At 36.6% G+C, this 24050-nt stretch overlaps 3 protein-coding genes across 3 annotated transcripts; 2 read left to right on the top strand and 1 right to left on the bottom strand.

Annotated features, from left to right (window-relative positions):
- The first annotated feature begins 312 nt into the window (after positions 1-312).
- Positions 313-1272, top strand: LOC121172199 (olfactory receptor 1044-like). The gene has a single exon (XM_041004045.1). The coding sequence runs from the start codon at positions 313-315 to the stop codon at positions 1270-1272; it is 960 nt and encodes a 319-aa protein (XP_040859979.1).
- Positions 1273-6537: 5265 nt separating this feature from the next.
- LOC121172262 (olfactory receptor 5AL1-like) lies at positions 6538-11635 on the top strand. The gene is made up of 3 exons (XM_041004114.1): positions 6538-7487; positions 10009-10024; positions 11579-11635. The coding sequence occupies exons 1-3, from the start codon at positions 6538-6540 to the stop codon at positions 11633-11635; spliced, it is 1023 nt and encodes a 340-aa protein (XP_040860048.1).
- Positions 11636-12919: 1284 nt separating this feature from the next.
- LOC121172168 (olfactory receptor 1038) lies at positions 12920-13879 on the bottom strand. The gene has a single exon (XM_041004011.1). The coding sequence runs from the start codon at positions 13877-13879 to the stop codon at positions 12920-12922; it is 960 nt and encodes a 319-aa protein (XP_040859945.1).
- Positions 13880-24050: the final 10171 nt, after the last annotated feature.

The raw sequence follows: 24050 nt of genomic DNA, 5'->3' as shown, positions 1-24050 counted from the left end.
TAAGGTACAATCCAAGGATGCCTGTAAGGACAACAGGGTTTGTTTTCCTCCAACTCCAACATGAGTGACTCGTAGCCTACAACTCTTCAGTATCCATCTGATTTTTTTCCAGGAGAAATATACATTGCTCACATCATTCCTTCTTTGGCTGTTCCTCTTATCCCCAAACTCCAAGTGAGATAATAAATTTAATATGAAATGAGCACTTTCATATGAAATATAGAGCTGTTTTTTGAAGATAATAACATAAAAGTCATTTATAGAAAAACTTGGCTAAATTCTCCTCTTTTACTCCAGAATTGCTGAAAATACATGGACCAGAAAAATTGTACCCAGGTGACAGAATTTGTCCTTGGGGGGCTCACTGATCGTCAGGAGCTGAAGATGCCCCTCTTTGTGGTGTTCTTAACCATCTACCTTTGCACAGTGGTAGGCAACCTGGGTTTGATTCTAGTCATTAGAACAGATGCAAGGCTCAACACACCCATGTATTTCTTCCTTAGCAACCTGGCTTTTGTGGATTTCTGCTATACATCTGTCATTACACCCAAAATGCTTGGGAATTTCTTGTACAAGCAAAATGTCATATCCTTCCATGCATGTGCTGCCCAGCTAGGCTGTTTTCTGGCGTTCATGACAGCCGAGTGCTTGTTGTTGGCTTCCATGGCCTATGACAGATATGTGGCCATTTGTAATCCTCTCCTGTACATGATAACAATGTCTCCAGCAATCTGCATTCAGCTTGTGTCTGCCCCCTATTGCTATAGCTTCTTGGTTGCAGTATTTCACGCCACCCTCACCTTCCGTCTGTGCTATTGCCACTCCAATGTCATTAACCATTTCTACTGTGATGATATGCCCCTCCTCAGGCTAACTTGCTCAGACACTCACTCCAAACAGCTCTGGATTTTTGCCTGTGCTGGTGTCATGTTCATTTCCTCCCTTCTGATTGTGTTCGTCTCCTACATGTACATTATTGCTGCCATCCTCAGGATGCGCTCTGCTGAGGGCAGGCGCAAGGCTTTCTCCACATGTGGCTCCCACATGCTGGCGGTGACCATATTCTATGGAACTCTGATCTTCATGTACTTACAGCCCAGCTCCAACCATTCCCTGGACACAGACAAGATGGCGTCTGTCTTCTACACAGTGATCATTCCCATGCTGAACCCCTTGATCTACAGTCTTCGGAACAAGGAGGTCAAAGAAGCTCTGAGGAAAGTTTTCACCAATAGGAACCAGACTTTGGTTTTCATGAAATTAAGAAAATGATTCCAATAAAGATAGATTTCTATTCATGTCCTGAGTCTTTTTTAAATGAAACTGGTGACAAAGGCTGTTTCTTAATATGTGATTCTAATTAAACACCTTTCCCACTTAGAACATGACTTAAGATTTAAATCAGCTGTAAGAGTTTATATCCCCTTCTCTCAGTCCTGAAATGAACATGATAAATAATTATGTGGGCAGGAAGAATTTATAGCAGCTTTCCCACTTATCAACGAAAATGAAAAGCATATAAAATCATCATGAATTGCATTGTCACCAAACTATGTAATCAGTTACAGGGAGAGCACAGACAGAACATCCAAACTTCCGAATGGAGCAGATAAATGTATTCAGCTGTATTGCTTGCTGTTCTCTGAAAGAAAATGACTGCCAAGGACAAGGCAACGAACCTTTGATCATGATTGCCTGCGTATTTCACTGATTGGCATTTCACTGATGTTAGGTTTAAACATCTCTGGAAATCTCATTACTTTTAACAGAAACTGAACTCTGACCGCTCTACTCTCTTGTAGCCATACTTTAGAACAGCAATGTCACCTTGATAATTCCAACTTTCAATTTTGTCTTTGAATAAGTTTCTATAAGGTACTTAGCAGCTCTGAGATATGTTCTTTTGTTTCATGAAAGGAAATATTTGTGACCTTGCTTAATCTTTGAAGATAAGTTGGTCTTTCTTTTTATGTGTCCAGTATTAACCTGGAAACCCATGTCTTGGGCAACATTTAAATAGCAAAAGTGACAGTCCATTTCATTAGCCCATTCCTTGGACCATGTGAAGTGGGCTTCAGTAGAAAATTTGGCTGATAACTCTAGACCAAATCATTGCTGTAATACTTTTCTGTGATGTTTTGCTGAATAATCATTACTACTAGAAACATAGATCTGTATAAATATTCCTTTAGTTATTTAAAAGGCAGAGTGACAGTGTGGGAAGATGGCAGTGAAACCATGACAGAAGGAGGAGAGGCAGACAGAGAGGAGAGGGAGAGAAAAAGAGAATGAGAGAGAGAGATTGCAACAACTGGTTCACTTGTCAAATGATCACAATTGCTGAAGCTGAGCCAGGCCAAAGATAGGGAATAGGAACATGGAATTCATGAAGCCAAGTACCTGGATAACTAGCTGCTCCCATCCTTAGATGTATTTACAGGAATCTGCTCTACAACCAGAGAAGATGGGACTCAAAATGCACTCAGCACACATGCTTATGTCCCCTAGGTGGATTAATGTACTGATCCCAAGGTGAGAATACTACTAAAATATCAGATCTCTGTCAGCCACCTTCCATGCCTCTTATTCTCTGTCAAACTACTCATATCTTCCCATGGTTGTGCATGCATTTGCATGATGTGTTGTGCTTGGTCTTTTTATGAAGAGGTGATCTAAGATTCTACTCAAAGCTGTACTCACTGACTGATTAGACATCACAGTGAAAGTGTTATACTGAATAAACATAATCATTTCCTATTGGTCTACTCTTCTTTCTAGATTCCTCTACGTTTCAACCAGCGTGTCTGCTTGTCCAATTGCTTTTGGGTAGAGTGATGAAAAGTCTGTAACACATGGCATTTCAGAATCTGTTTACCCTGTCCTTGCTAGTTTATAGATGTGTGTGTGTGTGTGTGTGTGTGTGTGTGTGTGTGTGTGTTGTGCAGTTTCCCATTAGTTATCACTTGGAACAAGAGTTCTGACAGATGGTCAGTGCTTGTCTGTGTCCCAGATATACTGCTGGTGGCCCCACAGTTCATCAACATCTCTGTTTTCTATTAACCACAGTTGATTTTCACTTTAAACATATTGACTTGTGTTCACCTTCTGTTCATCTGGCACAAGGCAGTCACAGATCCCAGTTTGCTAGAACTCTCAATATGACGCTGTCGGAAACATTCACAAAAGCCCACTATTTTTGGAAGAAAATATACAAATTCAGGAATTCTGTCTCTCCTTGTAATAGGGAGAAGTATCAATTCTACTACACCTCTATTGATTTCATGCTCTTGAAGGTAACATAAACTGTAATTGCATTGGTTGATAACCTACAGTACGTCATTGTAGATGATTGTTAAGGCTTAGCAAGTTCTTTCACTGAGCCAGTAATTTTACTTAGTGTCAATTTCCCCTATTTCATTCCCAAATTCCCAGTAACATTTTCTGAAAGGCTAACTTATTTTCAGTGATAGGGTACATGGAGATATCAAAATTTCATTGGATTAGAATATATTCATCACTCTGAAGCAATAATAAAATAAATCTTTAAAAAATAAATCTGTCTGACAGATTTATTTAATGTCAGCCATAGAAGTGAGGCCATCTTGAATGGCACAGTTTACTTGGGCACCGATTGCTGGCATAGAAAGAACTGTTCATGTAGCCCAAAAACTGACGATAAGCCCTTAAAACTTCAGGCTAAAAGACCGACGTGCATCTAATACAGCAATAGACAACACATATAAGAGTGATCCCTAGACACACTGCAATAAACCATAATTAACTTTAGAGGACAAATTCTGAAAACAGATTCTGTGATTTTTTTTTTTTGACAGAAACACATCTTAAAAAATCCTGAAGCCCCACAAGCCCTATATCTATAATTTTTGTTGGTTGGTTGGTTTAAATTTCCAGAGTTTTCTTTAAGACTCTAAGGGAAATGAATGACAGAAGTCTTGTGAAGTAGTTAGAAATCAATATTAAGAAACATGGGCTCTTCCTATAATTTAAGTTTCAGCTAATTTTGTAGTTGTCGTTTTCAGTTCTGTAAGGCAAACAGTATTAATGAAAAAACTCAGTAGAACAATTACCCTAAGATGGGTCATGAAATCAATTTTTAAAAAGCACTGGATTTTTGTGTGTTTTCTTTTATTAAAAGATAAGCCATTCCTTCTGATTCTTTACCATATAATGTCATTCTGAACATATGTGGATGTAGAGCATGCAAATGAATGACTCGTAGTGGATTTGAGGAGGAATGTTAAATTCTATGTGAATTAGATATTGTTAAATATTTTACAACAGTGCTGGAAACAAAACACAGTTCATTTTAAGCCATCTCCCCTTGGAACAAAAATTTCAAACAGTGATATGCAGAGATTGAACCAGACACATTTCCAGGACATTAAGAAATTCACAATTTAATCACTATTTATGTGTAACTGAAGAGATTAATGAGTGTCACAAGCAGAGCTGCCTCTCCAGTGGAGTCCAGGTCATGATTTGCTATCCCTTCCAAGCTAACTGATAAATGAATTTCTTTAATCTCATGAATACTGTGAAGTATTAACTAATATCTGCATACAAAAACAAAGCACATAATGAAATACTAAAAGCAAGTAAAAGTAGGTTTAACATCCTGTATGTCAACACATAATCCTCTGTGTTAAAATGCTTTGGCTGTTACTGATTGATTCTTTATTACACTGAGCTCAACAGAATGATTTGACAGTGTTTGTTTTTCCTAGTACAAATTGAATCCCAAAAGAACAACCATAATATAATCATTCATGTTCGTGATGTATCATTATATTCTCGGTTCAGAAATTATTTTAAATGATGTAATTCAAGTAAAATAGTCCAGGGGGACCAACAGATGATACAAAATATACTGCATGAGTATTACTAAGTATTATTGCATTTTCTGTTTTCCTCAACATATGATTTATCCTTTTGGTTTTTGTGGTAGACTACTCAAAGGCAGGAAATAGAGATTAAAAGTGACTGAGGTATTACTAAAGGATTTAATTTATTTCAACTGCCCAATTAGTCCATTAGTATATTTAGATTCACTATTGATCATTGAATCTTACTACTTATTGAGAGGAGCAACAAATTGATTTTTGCTTATGGATAATTTAACATTTTAAGTAGGCCACAAATAATTTTTTTAAAAAAATAGCTAGATTGTTAGATATCACAGTTGGAAGTTAAATTTCACCTGACTGAAAGATCAATAAAAAGCTGCGAGTCAAAAGACTGAACATTAAAAGCATAAATATTTTTGCCATTCTTTGTACAAGACAGGTAAGTATATCTGACAGTGGTTCTTGAAGACTTCATAAGAGATGACATAAGCGAGGAGACTCAACTATAAAATAGGTTTATTCATCAGAATTTTAATTAATTATGCTAAGAAACTTAGACTTTAGGCCAAAGTTAAGCTAAACAATAATCTAAAAGTTTATATGTTCAAAAGCAAAGTCACAGAGCCAAACAACAGGTGGCTTAGACCACAATTAGAGGACAGTAATTCAAATAGTTACAGTTTGAGCCCAAATAAATAAAACTATTTTTTGTATATATAATTTTTAGGCTGATGGGAAAGAATGAGTAAATCAGCATAGGGAAAAAATAGGAGTTAGGAGGATATGGAAAGCAAACAATAGTTGTAATTATTGAAAGTAGTATGTTCTCTCACAACCTTTTCCCTATGTGCAAATCATTTTGTATAACCTCTTAATAATTACTAGATAATTTTTCATTTATCTTTTTAAGTTTATCTTCCTCCAATATCAGAAATGTAGCACCCATCATGAGAGTAAATGGCAAGGTGGCATGGGAAAAAAACAAAGAAAGAACTGGGGAGGTATGTATTATGAGACAAACGATTGGTTCAACTGGCAACAGGTCAAGTTACATGGCTAGTTGATTTTGAATGTGATACCTTAAGAATAGATCATATTTACATATATGCTGTTCTCAATTATCACATAAATATGAAAAGAACACTTTAAAAGTACATAGTATATCGAAAAAACAGGGAAAGGAAGTTTTTAACATTGGAAAGTGCAGCTATATATAGTAATAAACTAAAATAATGAAGTCCAAGTTGGGTAAGGAAGCATTGAACAAAGGAAATGACAAAACAGAGCAAGAAATAATAGGCTTAATGGAATAGTGACAGGAGTGAAATGTGGTGGTGTGGAAACTAATATAAAAAGGTAAGAGCAAAATCTCATGATTCTAAGATCATGTTTTTTTTTTTTAATTTGGGGTGTTTAGAATGTGATTCATTTCCAGATACAAGAATGTTACCTTGAAGACATGGGAGTGGGAAACTCAAATGGAATGAGTTGTGGTCCAGTTGCTAACATCAAGATCAGGAATCTGAGAAGCCTCAGATGACGCCTGTGATCATGAAAACAGACTTAGCACCAAGATATCTCCACAGAGGTACTCAGCACGAGATTGTGTTGGGTCAAAGCCTCTCCTAACATCTGCTGGATCATTGCAAACAGCAACAGGATTACTGCAAGCATGCACTCTGCAGACTTGCACGCTCCCTTCACAGCTAAAAGCAATCGGTCATCAGTGTCTGAGTTCATCCTCTTGGGGCTTACAGACATTCCAGAGCTTGAAGTTATTCTCTTTGGTGTGTTTCTGGTGATCTATTTAGCAAGTGTCATTGGAAATCTCGGTTTGATTGCGCTAATCCAAATCAGTGTTCAGCTTCACACACCCATGTACTTTTTCCTCAGTCATTTGGCTTTTGTTGATTTTTGTTATACCTCTTCAGTCACACCAAACACATTGGTGAATTTTTTGCGTGATGTTAAAAGCATAAAATTCTATGCCTGTGCCGTGCAGGTCTGCTGCTTCATCACATTTGTGGTGTGCGAAATGTACTTGCTCTCAGTCATGGCATACGATCGGTATGTGGCCATCTGCAACCCTTTGCTTTATGTCGTTCTCATGCCTCGGAGACTCTGCGTTGGAATGATTGCCAGCACTTACGTTTATGGAGTCACTGTGGGTCTTGCACAGACAATGGTAACATTCAACTTGTCCTTTTGTGGCTCCAACTTGATCAACCACTTCTACTGTGATGATGTTCCCTTAATTGCTCTGGCCTGTTCTGATACTCACATCAAGGACTTGATGCTGTTGATCATTGCTGGGTTTAATACCCTTTGCTCTCTAGCGATTGTGGTAATTTCTTACGTATTCATCCTCTTTGCTATCCTGAGGATCCGCTCTACAGAAGGAAGACAGAAAGCATTTTCAACATGTGCCTCCCAACTGGTCTCCATTCTGATATTTTATGGAACGATACTTTTTATGTATCTGCAGCCCAAGTCAAGCCATTCTCTGGACACAGATAAATTTGCCTCTGTGTTTTATGTAGTCGTGATTCCCATGTTAAACCCATTGATTTATAGCTTGAGAAATCAGGAGGTTAAGCATTCGCTAAAGAGAATCACAGAAAAATTGTGCTTGGCTATCAAATAGTCTAAGAATCTCTGAACTATGATCAGGGCACTCTGAATTGTGTCTTGCTGAGTTAAAAATATCGGTCAATGATAAGCCTAAAATTCTGAGACCTCAATTGTACTGAATGTGTGTCTCATCCACTGCCTCCTGTTCAGAAATTTTTTGCATGAAATTTTATAAATCTTCAATTGTTAAATTAGAGAGAGATGTTAATGTTCTTTACAGCAATTTCATCAGTAATTAAAAAAAATCAGTTCTGGAAACTGGAAGCAGGCTATGAAAATGTCCTATTGAGTAACGTGAGTTAGATTGAAACAGAGCAGCTTCTACCATTGAATATTTCACGTTTGCTGCATAAACAGGAAAAACATCAAAGTTCCAACCTAAGGTTTTTTTTTTTTTTTGAATCTTCGTTATTTCCCTAGCTCTGCACTTGTCTGCCTTCTGCTGGGAAGGGGAGGGGTAACATTCACCTGCAGCATTTACTGACACTGATCTGACACTGATACTTGCCAGTTTAGATGGCGGCATTTCACCTAATTGTCTTGTTTCTCCTAACCACATTTGGTTAGGAACTAGCCTCTTCCAGACCACTTGGCTACCAACTTTCCCAATTAGCAATAGTTATTTCCAGGTACATTATTTTACATGGATGAGAAAAACTCTATAGCACTAATTTTGGGGATTCAATAGGGGAATAAATATGAAGACTCTACACATTTCCTAGCTCATTAGTTGGCAACTTTCAAAAGGTGCGATTTTTATTTTAATTATCATTACTATTGTGTCTGCAATTTCTTTTGCATGATCCAGGTAAGAGATGATAGCCCTTTTATAAATGGTTGTATACATAATACTTTTTAAAATCCAAAGAATGAAAGCATATAAGTCAAAGAGTTATTTTATTGCAATTATTAAGCAGTTTGATTGTTTCAAATTTCTTTGTGTGCTGTTAGAAAAACTTGGAAAGTGCATTTTTACATTCCTTTCTATTTGCTGAGTAAAATAAAGATGTTTCCCCCCAAAACAAAAAAGAAGTCACTTTTGCTTTCTGTTTCAGAGAGATTTTAAAATTGTGAATGCATGAGCTTTGACCTTTCAAAGTAAATATAAATTACCGTTTGCTGATTGCTGTTCTTGTTTCAAGAGCCTGGGAAGTTTTTTAAATGAACCGTGTCAGCTAATCTTCACAGCACCCAATTATAATGGATGCTTCTAAAAAAAAAAATCGAAAGCAGTTTATGCACTTTGGTAAAACATGTAAGCTAACAACTGGAAGAACCAGGATTTTCATTCAATTTTTACAACTATGAAACTTAAGTTTAGGGCCCTGTATGATAGCCTAGTGGCTACAGTCCTCGCCTTGAATCTGCGAGGATCCCATATGGGTACCAGTTCTGATCCCAACAGCCCTGCTTGCCATCCAGCTCCCCTGCTTGTGATCCAAAGTCTTGGGACTCTGTATCACGTGGGAAACCCAGAAGAAGTGCTGCACTCCTGGCTTCAGATTGGCACAGCTCCAGCCATTGCAGCCCCTTGAGAAGTAGATCAACAGATGGAAGATCTTCCTCTCTGTCTCTCCTCCTCTCTGTATATCTGCCTTTCCAATAAAAATAAATAAGTCTTAAAAAAAAAAAGAAACTTAACTTTAAATAACCATCTCATACTTCCAACTACCTTCATGCAGTGATGTGATTTAAAAATAATCTGAATGGTGATTCACAAAACATCACCTGAAAATCGTATTTGGTTTAACTTTCTTCGGAAGTTAAAAAGTAACAAGAAAGAAAGGTATGTGAGCCTGAGTCTAGGATAGAACACGTGGCTCTAGCACTTCGCATGCTGCTCATCAACCCTGTAAAAGAAGGGGGATTATCTCCACATGAGTCGCGGGAGCCCCTGCCTTCATCATCCCATTCTGTCAGTGATACCAACTTCAGATCCAGCTGAGGGAATCGCCTGCCTCATCCAAGCTAAATTCTTAGCTCAACCTGTAAAGCTTGGCCGTATCTCACTGCAATGTATTGTGTTATTGCGTCTTATTTGTTCATATGTGAGATCTTCAATTAGAACATAAGCAAAAACTCCTCAACAACCATGAAAATAAACAATTTCAGGACAAATGATCTGAATTTTCCTGTCTGAAAATGAATGTTTTTGTGAGAATCGATCTTGAATGGTCCTCAACCCATGTGACTGCTTACACAGAAAATAACCACATCCTATTCTATACAGAATTATTTACAAACTAAGTGCCAAAAGAAGGTCAGAGAGAGAAAATGAATCTTTGTTGAATTTATAATTACTAATGGCTCTTTTTTTTTAAAAATAAGAAATATGCAAGAAACCAGTAGAATACCCTGGTGACTAAAGTCCTTGCCTTGCATGTACTGTGATCCCAATGAGCACCAATTCTTATTCCAGCTGCTCCACTTCTCAATCAGCTTTCTGTTTGTGGCCTGGGAAAGCAGTATAAGATAGCCCAAAACCTTGAGACCCTGTATCCATGTGGGAGACTCAGAACAAACTCCTGGCTTCTGGCTTCAGATCAGCTCAGTTCTGGCCATTGCAGCCACTTGGGGAGTGACCCAGCAAAAGGAAGATCTTCCTTTCTGTTGCTCCTTCTCTGTTAAATTTAACTTTCTAATAGAAATAAGTTATTTTTAATATAATAAAATGAAATGAAAACATAAAGTGAATATATAGAATCCTGTGAATCAATACTTTAAAGAAGAAATTGAGTACCAATAAGAGAAAAAATAAGTTAGCTTAAAGGAGTGGTCAGGAAGCCACTTGGGATACTCATATACAGCACGTCTAGAATTAAGTCCTGTCCTTGCTCCAAATTCCAGCTTACTGCAAATGTAGACCCTAGAAGATAGTGAAGACATGAAAGGAATTGGTTTCCTGCCCTCACACAGGAGTGTTAGATCAGGTTCCTCCTGGTTCCCCATTTTACCCTGGGCCTGCTACAAGTATTATCCAGAATTATCTAGAGTGCTTTTCAAGGTAAGCCACCAATGAATCTTACATGAAAAGGAAAGGAAAAGACAGGGCACGGCAGGGCAGGGCAGGGCAGGGAAAGGAAGGGAAGAAAAAGAAGAGAAGGGAAGGGAACGAAAAGGAAGGGAAGGGGCAAAGAGGGAAAGAAAGAAAATAGGGAGAGGGAAAAGGAAGGGAGTGGAGAGAAGAACAGGAAAAGAAGAAAAAAAGACAAGAAGTAAGCGAAAACAGGGGAGAAGGAAAGGATTAAAAGCTATATTAATAGCAAACACAGTAGGAATAAGTCACACTAGGTCTCCACCGTGTGCCAGTCATCATACCAAGGTACTTAGACAAATAACTAAATATTCAGCTCGAAGCCTGAGAAATGACATTTTTTTTCTGAATATTTTTTATGTGTGAAGTTTCACGTATCGCTAAATTGAGAGTGATGGATTCAAAACTTGGATTCAAGTCTTCCAGCAAACAAGTAAGTTCTTCATCAACATTGGCTTCATATTTTCTATTTCACATTTTTTTTATTATTCTGTTATGTTTACACTGAGATACCAAAACACCATAGCAACCAAAGAGATAGTAACAAATACAAGCATTTATTGAAAAGTACCTGGACACAACATGAGCAACAGTGAACTTGATATTTTGGCTGAGGGACAGTATCAAAAATGAACAGACACCTAGGACAATCTGTGGGTACTGTACAAAGGATCCCCAAGGGTAAGTGTTGAAGAAGTGGACTGACTTGTCTATCCATAGACTTGACTCTCAGCTCTTGCCTCAGAATGGCGAGTTTTGCTTCAACATGTAAGTGATAATAAAGAATTATAATGGTGTAGACATACACACTTAAGTTTAATTACTGTTTAAGCATTGTGGCCATGTGAGTTAAAAGGCACCCTGAAAATGTGAAAGATAAGTGTTCCTCCAATGAGGCATCATGATCTCACAGGCTGGAACTTCTGCATCTGCGCACTGAGATGCTAAGCAGACCAGTTTCCAAGTAGCTAGCCACATAAATATACACTACTGAGATAAAGCCTGGCGAATTGAAATGCTAGTCTTCCATGTTCGATCTAAAAACCAGGTGAGTCACCCAACACAGACTCCAGAAGTCAAGACATCTAAGCCATTTCCAAATTAAACGCTGGGGAAGAAACAATCAATTTGCTATGCAAACCTTTAATAATGAATTCAGGTATCACAACCTCCCTGTAAAAGGCAAATCTAGCAGGATAAAATTAAATTACTGATACAATTGTCGATGTGAAAAGTCAAAAAAGTAAAAACGTAGATATTTTCATGGCTTTTTGATCAATAAATATGCCTGAGTAAATCATAGACAAATGATATAACCACAAGGATATTTCCAACTGAACAAATCTGCAGATACATTGATGTAATTTATTTAAAAAATTTTTACAAAGCATGTTTTAAAATTGTTTTTGGATATTTTAGTGAAACATTTAAATCTAATTATAATAAACCTTGTTGTTTATACCCATAGTATCCAGAAAATAAAATATATATGGACTAGAATTTGCATTAAAAATTTTCATGTGAATAAATAGGTGTCCTAAAGTGTTGGAGGCTAAGGAGTTGATTAGTGCTTGTTAGCCTGGGCAGGAACAGGAACTGGGCTTGTGGCTAAAAACACTTAGACTAATTGGACTCATCGCTATCCAAAATCCTGCTAAATGAGGATGTGGGGGGAAGAGTGTATACAGAGAGGTGAAAGGGCAATAAAGAGAGACTTTGCAGACTTCTGCCATCACTGTCTCCTGTTGGTGCTTCATCCCCAGACCCTCTCCCTGTCCACATTACTGACTCTGCTGGTCGAAGCATTGAAGCAATTTATAAATTATGGAGAACCAAAGAATAAAACCTACACATCTCTGACATTTGTTGAATAGGACTTGTTGCATTCCCAGCAGAATGTACAATATCTAATGAGACTTTATTGCTTTTCCTGGGATAAGCCTTAGAACTCACCAAATTAGTATTTAACCTTCCATAGTAAACATTTGTGTAAGTAACACAAAACACTTATTATTACTGAATATTGTTGAGAAGATGTTTATTACCATTCAAAAATGGACTTGTTCCCTCTTCCCCCAGGACTAGTAACAGACTTACACAGAGTTTAGGTTAATTGTCCAAACTTGCAAGGCAAATCAATGAAAGAAACAGCATACAAATTGCGGTAGTCTTGTTCCAGAGCCCTGAAGTCTAACAGAAGCATGCTTATGCCTTCCCCTCAGATACCATGTGTGTCAGGGCATCTGTGTTTCTGTTCCACAAGGGCTCCATCACTTCTCAAGGCTCTCTGGGCTTCAAGAATATTTTAAACACATTAATTCTCCAGAAACTGTCCTAGTCCTCACGGAAAATACCACAGTGTTTCCTTGTCGTGTTTAATAATACAGTATTACTTTGTTCGCTTTAAGATCTTTAGGGTTTCATACCCTTTATCCAAGGCTTTCCTAGAGGCATCTTTGACCTCTTTGTTCCTTAGACTGTAGATGAGGGGATTCAACATGGGGATGACCACTGTATAAAACACTGAAGCCATTTTATCTGTGTCCAGGGAGTGGTTGGATTTAGGCTGCAGGTACATAAAGATTAATGTGCCATAAAAAATAGTAACAGCCATCATATGGGAGCCACAAGTGGAAATGGCCTTGCGTCGCCCCTGGGTAGAGCGGATCCTGAGGATGGCAGCGATGATAAAGACGTAGGAGGTGAGCACGATGGAGGAGGAACAGATCATATCAAAGCCAGCAAAGGCAAAAATCAGGATCTCCTTCAGGCGTGTGTCAGAGCAGGACAGAGCCAGGAGCGGGAGGTCATCGCAGTAGAAATGGTTAATGACATTGGGGCCACAGTAAGTCAGACGGAAGGTGATGATGGTATGGAACAAAGCGACGAGAAAGCTGTATGTGTATGGGATCACCACAAGCCGAATACAGACTTGTTTTGACATCAGCGTTGAATAATGCAGGGGACTACAGATGGCCACGTAACGGTCATAGGCCATGGAGGCTAACAGGAAGCATTCGGTGATCATGAAGGTGAGGAAACAGCCCAGCTGTGTTGCACATGCCAGGAAAGGAATAGTGTTACGCTCCACCACGAAGTTCACCATCATCTTCGGTGTGATAGCAGAAGAGTAGCAAAGATCCACAAAGGCCAAGTGGCTAAGGAAATAGTACATCGGTGTGTGGAGCCGAGCGTCAATCCTGATGAGCGCAATCAGTCCAAAGTTGCCCAGCACTGTAACCAGATAGATAACTAAAAACACCAGGAAGCACGGGACCTGAAGTTCTGGCCGATCTGTAATCCCCTTGAGAATAAACTCGGTGACATAAGTGATATTAACTTCAGCCATTTATCCCAGTAAAATGTGGTGAATTGTGCTGCAGTTGAGGAATGAAAATGACACTTCTCAGAGCCTACAGAGTGTTATGGCAGGTGTTTACTGACGTTTACTAATCTTGAATTATTTCATCATGTGGGCAAAACACACAGCTTACCTCTTCAATGAGGCCCTGTTCTTGCCCCTAATGAGGCATTTCCTGTCAAAACAGAATTCTTGAGAGTCTAATTTCACAAAAAGAAAGGAGCATGCTGGTTAAAAATGAAATATTAACAATTCATTTGAAATAATTCACTGTTTTGCTGAAAATCTTTTTTGTGCATGTATAAGTATAGCAGGACAAAAACTTGCAATTCACAAGCAGCACCAGAATCAGATTCCTTTCTAAAGGGTTTACTTGAAAGCTAGAGTGGACGAGAAAGGAGAGCTATTGCTGATATGTATCTGTTGATTCACTCCCCAGATTACTACAATGGCTAGGACAGGGCTGGTGAAAACCGGGTAAGGAGGTTTTTCGGTCTCTTCCACGGAACGACAGGAGATCAAGCACTTGCCGTTTTTCACTGCTCCTTCACATGCTTTATGAGGGAACGGAGTGTGAGTGGAGCAGCCAGAATCCAATAGGCACGTTGGGCTACTGCTGCTGCGGGCAGGAGCTTACCCCTACACCTAAGACCAGCTCCACATTCCTGCATTTTCCACTTTTGTACATGCTTCACAAACTTTTTTTTAAAAAACAATTTAAAACACTTGTGTACCAAAACAATGTTACATCTATCGTGTTTCCCTTTCCTGTAGCACCTTCTATATATTTAACAAGTAATTTGTGGTGTTAAAGACTAGAAAATGTATGAGCTTCCAAACATCTACAATTTTAGTTACTTAAAATTTTAAAAGACTTAGTAACTTTTCCAAAACAGAATGTATCACAGATATACCTTTTTTTCACAAAAACAGGTATCAGGCAGTTGATCAAGTTGCTCATTATTATAAATTATACATAGATATGTGTCTTTAACAATTAAAATATGTCAATTTATTTCTATAGTTTAAAATATTTTAATTCTTTAATCAATTGGTTATATCTCCAGTAGTATAGTTAAAATACAAATTATAAACAGTTTTATGGAAAATATGTACTACCAGATGATATTTTTACTACATCTTTCAAGATAATTATAAGTTATTCATATTTCTACTGTGTTTAAAAAACACTAATCTCATTAAGCACAATATTGGTCAACTCAAACTTTTTGCTGCTGGTGTTGTTTTCCAAAAAGTGGAACCATGAAATACTAAAAAGAAAGAAACTTTGTAAAATCGTATCTAAATCTTTTATATATTAACTTCTTAATACTAGTACTGTTTCAGCTGCTACAATTGCGTGCTGTTCTTATAAGGAAGCTTATGTACAATATTTACATTTTCTTGATAGTCTGTTTCTTGCCCTATGATAAAGTCTATTGATTATCATCCTGAATTAATAATTGAGAAATACTTGGCATATAGTTCTGGTCACAAAAAAGTAAACAGCATTGTAAAACTCTGGCTGGGTTTGTTTGTTCTGAAACCCTATTCCTTATGATCACTGATGCTGGCCGAAATTCAGTGCCTTTCTCCTTCATTTCATATGTTCGTTTGCTTCTTTTGCAAAAAAAAAAATAAAGTTCTGATACAAAAAGGGACAGTTAATTCTAGGTACTTAGGAACTGCTTCTTCATTAAGTATGTGTTCACATAAGATGAACAATTTTCATGTATTTTACACGCAACTATATAAGACTACAGTGACACTTCCCACTCTGCCCTTCCTCCCGTCTATTCTCCCTTCCTCCCTTGTTTCTTATTTTTTCCCTTGATATTTACAATGACACACTTTCATCTTTTTACACCCACAAATTTAGCCTTCCACCAAGTAAGAATTAAGAGTTTTCTACTTAATACCTTAATTGTTTAGGTATTAAGTAGAAAAACTGCTGTGTTTCAAGATAGACAAGGATTGTAAAGAATAATCAAATGTCAAACTGTAAATTTCACTTTTTTTTTGCATTTTTGTACTCTACATATTAGTTATCACAAATCAGGGAAGACATCAGGCATTTCCTTCACCTGGCGTATGTCACTGAGCATAGCGGCTTCCAGTCGCATCCACTTTGTTGTAAGTGACGCCATTTCATGCTTTTTTACATCGGAATTGTATTCCATGTTGTACAAGCATCACATTTTCTTCCTCCCTCATCTTTAGTCACTGCAATGTAGGAACAAGCTAGAAATGACCCGTTTTCTTATAGTGTCGCGTTGAATGCTTAGCACTTAGAGAAAACAAGAAGTTGCCATTTATTGAATTTTGTCAATGCAGTCAAAGTGAAATTGAAGACTCCTGAATTTTGAAATAATTAGGTACATAGCATTTTTCCTTCAGAGCAAACAATTGTTTCCTGCCAATCCATTGTGACCTATGGATGATCTGCCTTCATTTAAGACTTGGGGGTACCTGACTTATCTCAGACCATCTTTCATTTCAATCTCTGCTGTGAAGTTATGACTTGAGCTTTTTTAAAGGTTTATTTTAAAGAAAGTAGATTACCTTAAAAATATAATGGGGTCAGGAAGGCTTATGTTATTTTTATTTACTTAAGGTTTTCTGTACATTAGAATTGATATGTTACTGATTTTATGTAACTGAAAGATTGTTATGATTTTAATCCACACGTGAGATCTACCAGAAGAATCAGTTGACAAATTAAATGCATCAATGAAAACATTAGCTAACATAACATTACAAAGAACAATATTTAAGCACCACCTTATGTTAGGAAAATAAAATTCACTGCGTATATACATACTAACTGGAGTCGAATTCCAAATCCAATAGCCTCAGATATCACATTGAAACAAAGTTACCTAGGAAAATGTTCTTAAAGACCCTTTATTATTTCCTGCCAGTTAACTCTGTAGCTTATTTTATCAAGTCATTAATGTTTATCTTTATAGTCTCCAACTGGATTCTCTACATTGTTGTGACATAACCACTATTACAAAGAGTCACTATTTTGTTGTTTAAGTATACTCTAATTTTTAGAGGAAATTCTAGAAAGCACTGAAATACTTTAGCTCAGGTTTCTTTAGTGACACTGATTTTTTTTTATGCGTCTTTCCTAAAATAGACTTAACATTCGAATACCTATAAAACTCTTAATGTCCAGGTGCTCCATTTAAACTTAATTCCAATTTAATCAGAATGGGTACCCGGGTATCGGGATTTCCACTCTCCCCTGGCTCCCCCAGATGGTTCAAATGGTCACAGTTGCCTAAGGAATAAATCCCATAGTTGCAATGGCAAGCAGAACTCACACTGAACTTCTAGGTTATTCATTTCTCTCCTGATATTTTTGGCTTAACCCAAGGTTGAGTTGGTTTGAGTACATCATTCTGTATGGTATGGAAGCCACATTGTTGCATGATTAAACTAAACAAGAGATACATCCACAAGAATTCTTTCAATGCCCTTTTCAGTTCTGTTAGCAAGTCTGCTTTTTTTTCTGATGATTATTTAGAGAACATTTAAAATTTTAGTTGCTTTTTTTTGTCTTACCTTTTCAAAAATCTATACTTCTCTTACTGTATAAGTGAAGGATATACTTGTCCTCTATCTAGCATTTTGATCCAAGTTATACTGATAGTCTAGCTTCTAAAAAGTTTAGGGGATTTGATTTATTATATCTGTCAAGACATCATAAAACGTTTCCCTGAACATCCATTGTAAAACTAGAGGGGAAATCAATATGTGTGGGGAGGGACCTTGGGGGAAGGGCATGGGCAACCCAGGAACCTATGGAACTATATCATAAAACAAAGTAAAAGACATAAAAAGCTCCCCTGAAATTAACAAGGTAAAACTTAAACAGAAGTCAAATTTCTGTTTAATTATAGTTAATCAAAACTGGAAAATAGAGTTCACTTTAATCATGTAGTGGTATAATATGATTAACTAGACAATACATTAAGCATCATGAATAATGTATTTACACTTAGTTATTTATGTATATAATGTATCTTAAGATGCCAATATCTATAGTATGAAAATAAAACTTTTATTTTAAATAAATTTAAAATAGATTTTAAATAAATCTTTGGTGGCAAGTTTTAGACATTTTGTTTAACTATATAACCTGATGAAAAATCTTTTCAAGTTATTTTGGCAAATGTCAAAATTAATCAATAGTAAACACGTTGGTCCTTTTTTGGTAGTTGGATAGTTCTTTAACATCAAGCAATTGCATTTATTTTTCTTCGTTTTCATTCTTTATATTCTATTGTGCTCATCTAGATCCTCAAAACATAATGAAAGAGCAAATTGAACCTCAGTCTTATAATAATTCTTGAACACTTTTTCGTTTTTAAGGACTAGGGACCAACTTATTACACATGCTGTTACCTATGAGATATCATTGGAAGGCCCATTTAATAACAAATAAAACGAAATGATCACAAGGGACCCTCAACTGCCCACTGCTTTACTGATCCAATATTTTCCTAATTTCTTCATTGCTGACGACTACCCACACTCAACCCTATATATTTATCCGGGTTTGTTGGACCTTTCCAAATCAATCATCCTTCATCCCGGGCTCAATCAAGATGGACTTTTTCATCAGAGCTTACCCACAAGACTGAGGCACTCTGTAAATTACCAGTGCACAGACTGGGAGATTTCGGCCATAACATGTTCATTTTACATGTCCAAAAGCAAATTAACATGCCACAATATGTATGAAAAATGGTCAGAATGAACTGATTTCAGTGTAATTGCCTTGGATACCTGATTAATTCCAATTTGTTTCAATGATAGACATTATTAGCTAAATAAATTCCAATTAATTTCTATTTATTTTCAGTATTAAACAATTATATTTTGTATCTGTTCTTTATTTAAGAGGAGGAAATTTAACCTTATATTCCCTTGGTGGAAGACCAAAAATAAGCTTTTATCAACAGTGTTAACAGCTTATTTTAAAAAGTGAAGATTAGATGAAAAATATCACTGTTCCATGTTTGTTTTCCATGATCCTATTTGTGGGTGGTGCTGTGCTACAAGAGAGAAGACAAATTCTAAGTTTCCTGTTAATGCAGCATGAATGTGTGCTTGTGGAAGGACTGTGAGTGAAAGAGAGGAAGGACAGCAGAACAGAGCTTTTGGATAAAGCAGCCTTTAGAAACAAGTAAACATCCCTGAATAGCTCGGAAAAGAAGACACTGCATGCGTTAGGAGGCAATCTGATTCCACTTAATATGAAAGTTCAACAAAGAGTGAGTCTCTGATGAGGCAATGGAATACAATGTAGGAGTAACTACTGGCTACACACGCAGACTCCATCTGACTCACCTGCTTAGCAATGACCTTGACTGCCCGTGAGCTTACTCCAAGATTATTTTGATTATTTATTATTTCCTAGGTCCCTTTGGATCTAAACTTGAGTCACTAGGGGTATCTGGAAGTTGTGCTATTAACTTCCATGTTTCCCTAAATGTAACATTAGATTGATAAATTATATTGGGAATTAAAAAAATATGTTTAATTCTCCTTGCTCCTGAAGGAATTGTACTTCACATACACAAATGAAGTAATTCCATGAAGTTAGATGCAGGTTCTGCTAATGAAACAAAACATGAAACCAAAATAATTCATTTTGAGTAAGATTTCAAGAACGCTACAACAAACTTACGTTTGATAGATGAGCTAAAATCACTTTCTGGAGAAAGGACTGTCTCTTCAAAAAATGAGATTGAAAAAAATGAGTTTCGGAAATTTGGATTTCTATGTATGAAATAAGACTTCTTTCTTACACTCTATACAAAAATCAAATCACAATGGATCAACTCTGAGTCTACAACCTGATACCTTCAAATTACTAGTTGAATGCATAAAAGAAACATTACAAGGCATTGGGTCTGGCAAAAGCCTCTTGCTAGGACTATGGGAGCACGGGGCCATGAAAGTAGACAAATTGGATGACCTCATGCTAAGAATCTTCTGCACTGCAGAAGAAACCCTAAAAAAAAAAAAAGTGAAAAGTGAAGAAGCAGTTTATGGAGTAGGAGAAAACATTTGCAAACTATGTAACTGAAAAAGAATATTATTCAGAATGTATAAGGATCGCAAGAAACTCATAAACAAAACAAACAATTGTTTAGAAAGGTCAAGGGACATGAAGAGACACTTTTCAACAAATATAATGCAAATTTCGAACAAGAAAAAAAAATGCTGAGCGTCATTAACTAACAGGAAAATAAAAATAAAAAAAAAAAATAAAATGAGGTTTTAATTCACCCAAATTAGAAGAGCTATCATCTGAAGTGCTGGATAGGAAACAGAGAAGAGGACACACTGTTAGACTGTCAGTGGGAATATAAACTAGCACAAGCATTAAACAAGTTAAAAAACAGGATCACCCAGCAATGATATGGGAGACTACATCAAGATCACTGATCAGATCACAGTGTTAGGGTAAACATCCTTCTCAGCTGGGTCACATGAAGGACCACTACTTCATTAATCAGATCTTCACACTCACTCAATTTCACCCATTTCCTAAACAAGAATGGTTAACATGCCCAGTAAGAATTGCTGTCACGTCCTAACAATTGACAAGGAGAGAAGCCATGCTTTCCCATCCCTTCCCTAAATGACTTCACACAGATGCAAATGCATTAACTAGCCTCTCCTTAAGTTTCCCCATTGTTAAGCTCCTGTTTTATATGGTGCATTATTTAACATGTTTCTTCTGGTTATGAAATACTTCGAAATCTGAGGTTGACGTCAATATGAAGTTGTTGGGTTAGTAGATGACTTCATGAGTATGGATGGGTCAAATATAAGTCTGATAACTCTGAAATGATGCATTAATGTTGGGCAACTATTAGAAGAGATCATTATGTCAATTCTCCTCATTTTATGTTTGTTTGAAATGTACGAAAATCCAGAATATTTAAAAGTCTCATTATAAATGGTGAATTTAGTAAAAACATTAAAAAAGTGAAAATTAAAAAAATGTAACACAATTTATCTGAGTCATGAAATATTAGTGAATATGAGAAATATAAAGTATTATAAATTTTTACAAAGAAAAGCAAGGTAAAAAATTTTAAATAAAAAATAAAACTTATTTTCCAACTTTGAGATTGGTAATATCCAAGGAAACAAAGAAATCAGAATATTGGCGTGTTAGCAAAACCCAAAATCATGTAGTACAGATATTAAGTTTTAAAGATACAACAGAAAATATATTTATAATAATATTGTATCCACTATTGAACTAAAACCTACATCAAAAGTGTTCTAATAAAGCCATTAAATAATTTTGGCATAGAGGTTTATTGACAATGGCAATATTGTACCATTCAAATAATTATTTTAGCAGATATAAAGTTAGTCTGCTATTTCAGGAGAAAACGGTCATTATACTGTACTATTCAGGTAATGGAAAAAGCACTTGGTGGTGTGATTGGTTCATCCTTTATGTCTCAATGTAGCTATGCTCAATGAAGGAGAAGACATTATGTGTCAGGCAGGGAAGGGAACAGCAGAGGAATAGATTTCAAAGAATTTTTGCCACCACTGTGTTTGAGTATCTTCTCCGCTGTAACAGCAACCTGTGGTGGAGAAGAGAGATTGGATTCAACTCCATGACAGGATGGGCAAGTTGGAACAGAGGGCCAAGGAACATTGTGGGTTGGTAAACGAAACTTGTTGATGTTGTTGTTGTCTACCTAACAGGTCTCCTGCTGAGGACAAGCACCAGAAATCAGTATTGCTGAGGGTACTGGAGGATAAGGAATCTGATCATATAATGAAAAGGGTGGGCTAGCAGGTGATGGGGAGACAATGGGAAGGTTCTTGCCAAACTGGCTCAATAGATTTCTTTGCTAAAACTGGATTTGGCAAGGTGCTGCCTTGGGTGAGCCTAGGAACCTGAATCTGAAGTTTTCTCAAGAAGTTATTTTTGATTTATCTATCAACCTCCATTACAATATTGATTCCAGTTTTACTAAAAAAATATCAGCATATTGGCTTTTCTGGCAGTTACTGATGGATACTGACAGATTATACTGTAAGCTTGAATATCCTTGAGTATCCTAGAAGTAATTCTGAAAATAAATGTCAGAACTAGAGAGCATATTAGAGAGCTTGCATTCTGTAGCTTCACCTTGAACCTAGATTCTAGCTAACACATTGGTCAGCCGTGGCTTGAGGCAAATTACTCAAATTATTACCTCTCCTTTCAAATCTGAAACATGAAATAATTTTACATACATTATGTTTTCTGTGACAATTAACAAAATGATGTCCCTGAACATTTCATCTATTATACCTTGGATATTTTTAGCAATGATCACTGCTAATATTATCATTCTGTTTGTAATTATTATAGCATCATTGATTTCAAGTTTACAAAGTAAGATTGAGGTTTACTCCTCAAAATGGTATTATGATGTTAGGAATAACATGAGGACTTAATTGAAACTGAGACTTTTAGATCTTGCCACACACATGTGGGAAAAGAGTAAGGGAGCCTAGCCTGAAATACAGCTCTTGTTCCAAAGCCTATTCTCACCTCACCTTGCCATCTTCTCCCCCAGAGGAAAACCTTCAAGTTGAAAGGAGTAACCATCCCTGAGGAATCCTAATTATCTCAGCCTACTTAAATTAAACTTCATATTCATTAATCTTAACAAAAAGTTAAAACTTCATATTTGTTGAGACTGGTTTCAGTTAATATGGTCCCATGAAAAAACTGTGGATCCTGTCATGTTAATAAGGTCCCAGGAAACTGATTAGCAAGCGAACCCATCATAAATCCACTGAGCTAGGGAATTCTACGGGCAAAGAAGTTTTCTAATAAGACCCAAAGAGATACTTGCATCATCAATACTTAAATAGACTCTGACTTTGTTTTTTTCCTTACTGAATTTCAGTCTATCAATTATTTAATCAAAATCAGAAGCTGGAAAAATGAGTTATACAGAAAATGACATTATTCTTATTTTCCCCCAAATGCCCTGGAAGTCAGGCGAACTATAGAGTTTTTCATCTAATGCCTTTCATATAACTTTTATATGGCATGAGCAGGCAACAGGAATTTTCTAAGTCCTGAATTGTGGTGAGATGTGTTTCAGCATACATAAGTAATTCATCACTGAGTCCAATTTTACATATTCAGTGACCGGCTATCACAACTAAAATGTTTGATACACACTATGACTAGAAGGTTCTGCCAGAATACACAGAAGGAGATTAGGAAATGTTCCATTCTTTCCTGAACAAAGAAATGCAAGAGAATGAACCCAACAAAAGCCTGCTTTATCATGCAGATAACAATGTGGAGGCGTACAGGCCAAGAACATAAGATGGCCTGCGAAGAGTCTGCGTGGTTTGGATGGGGTGAGCCTCAGTGAGTGAGAACCACTGGGCAGAGCATTGGTGCCCCCAGGATTTGGAAGTACAGATTATGGCCTGAGCCAAAATAAAATGTTTGATTGGATTTAGTGATTTTTCTGAGGACACAATAGAATACACAAATCCCATCACAAATATAGCCATTCTGGTAAAAATTATTGAGATAAATTTTCTTTAAGCAAAATGTCACTTACAGTTTGAAATACTCAGAAAGCAGTGTGTGTTTGTGTGTGTTTTACAAGTGAATGTACAAGCAAAGGACTTTATATACTCATTTTTAATTAAGCAAAAAAAGCTGGAATTAAATGTAGGAGGAAATAGCCTGTTTTTTCAGTCCTGTTTTTCCAATAGCCTGTTTTTTAAAATCCATATTTTATGAAAACTAGTTCATTTTCTTCCTTGCATTTTTACTTCACATTTCATTTTAGAGAAGCCACAGTTAATTTAGCGGGTTTCATAAGAACGTGCTTAACCAATTTAAATGTCTGAGACAAAATTAGATATTCTCAATTTAAAAATCAGAAAAGTAAGAAGGTCTGAGGGAAAACCGTCTGCAGTTAGAAATCAGATGAAATTAGTAATCAGAATTATACACATTAAATCTTTAAAAGAGAAGGAGAATATGCCGCTCTCTCTAATTAATAACTTGTGCAACATTGGACGTGTATTTGTCTCTCTAGTGAGAAAAATAATTAGATATTATAAACAATGAAAGCTAATGCTCAGG

This window comes from Ochotona curzoniae, unplaced genomic scaffold (assembly GCF_017591425.1).
Source record: "Ochotona curzoniae isolate NIBS_2020 unplaced genomic scaffold, NIBS_Ocur_1.0 scaffold_3171, whole genome shotgun sequence".
Classification (NCBI taxonomy): Eukaryota; Metazoa; Chordata; class Mammalia; order Lagomorpha; family Ochotonidae; genus Ochotona; species Ochotona curzoniae.
The sequence above is the reverse complement of the archived record's forward strand: the minus strand, read 5'-3'. Positions and strand labels throughout refer to the sequence as shown.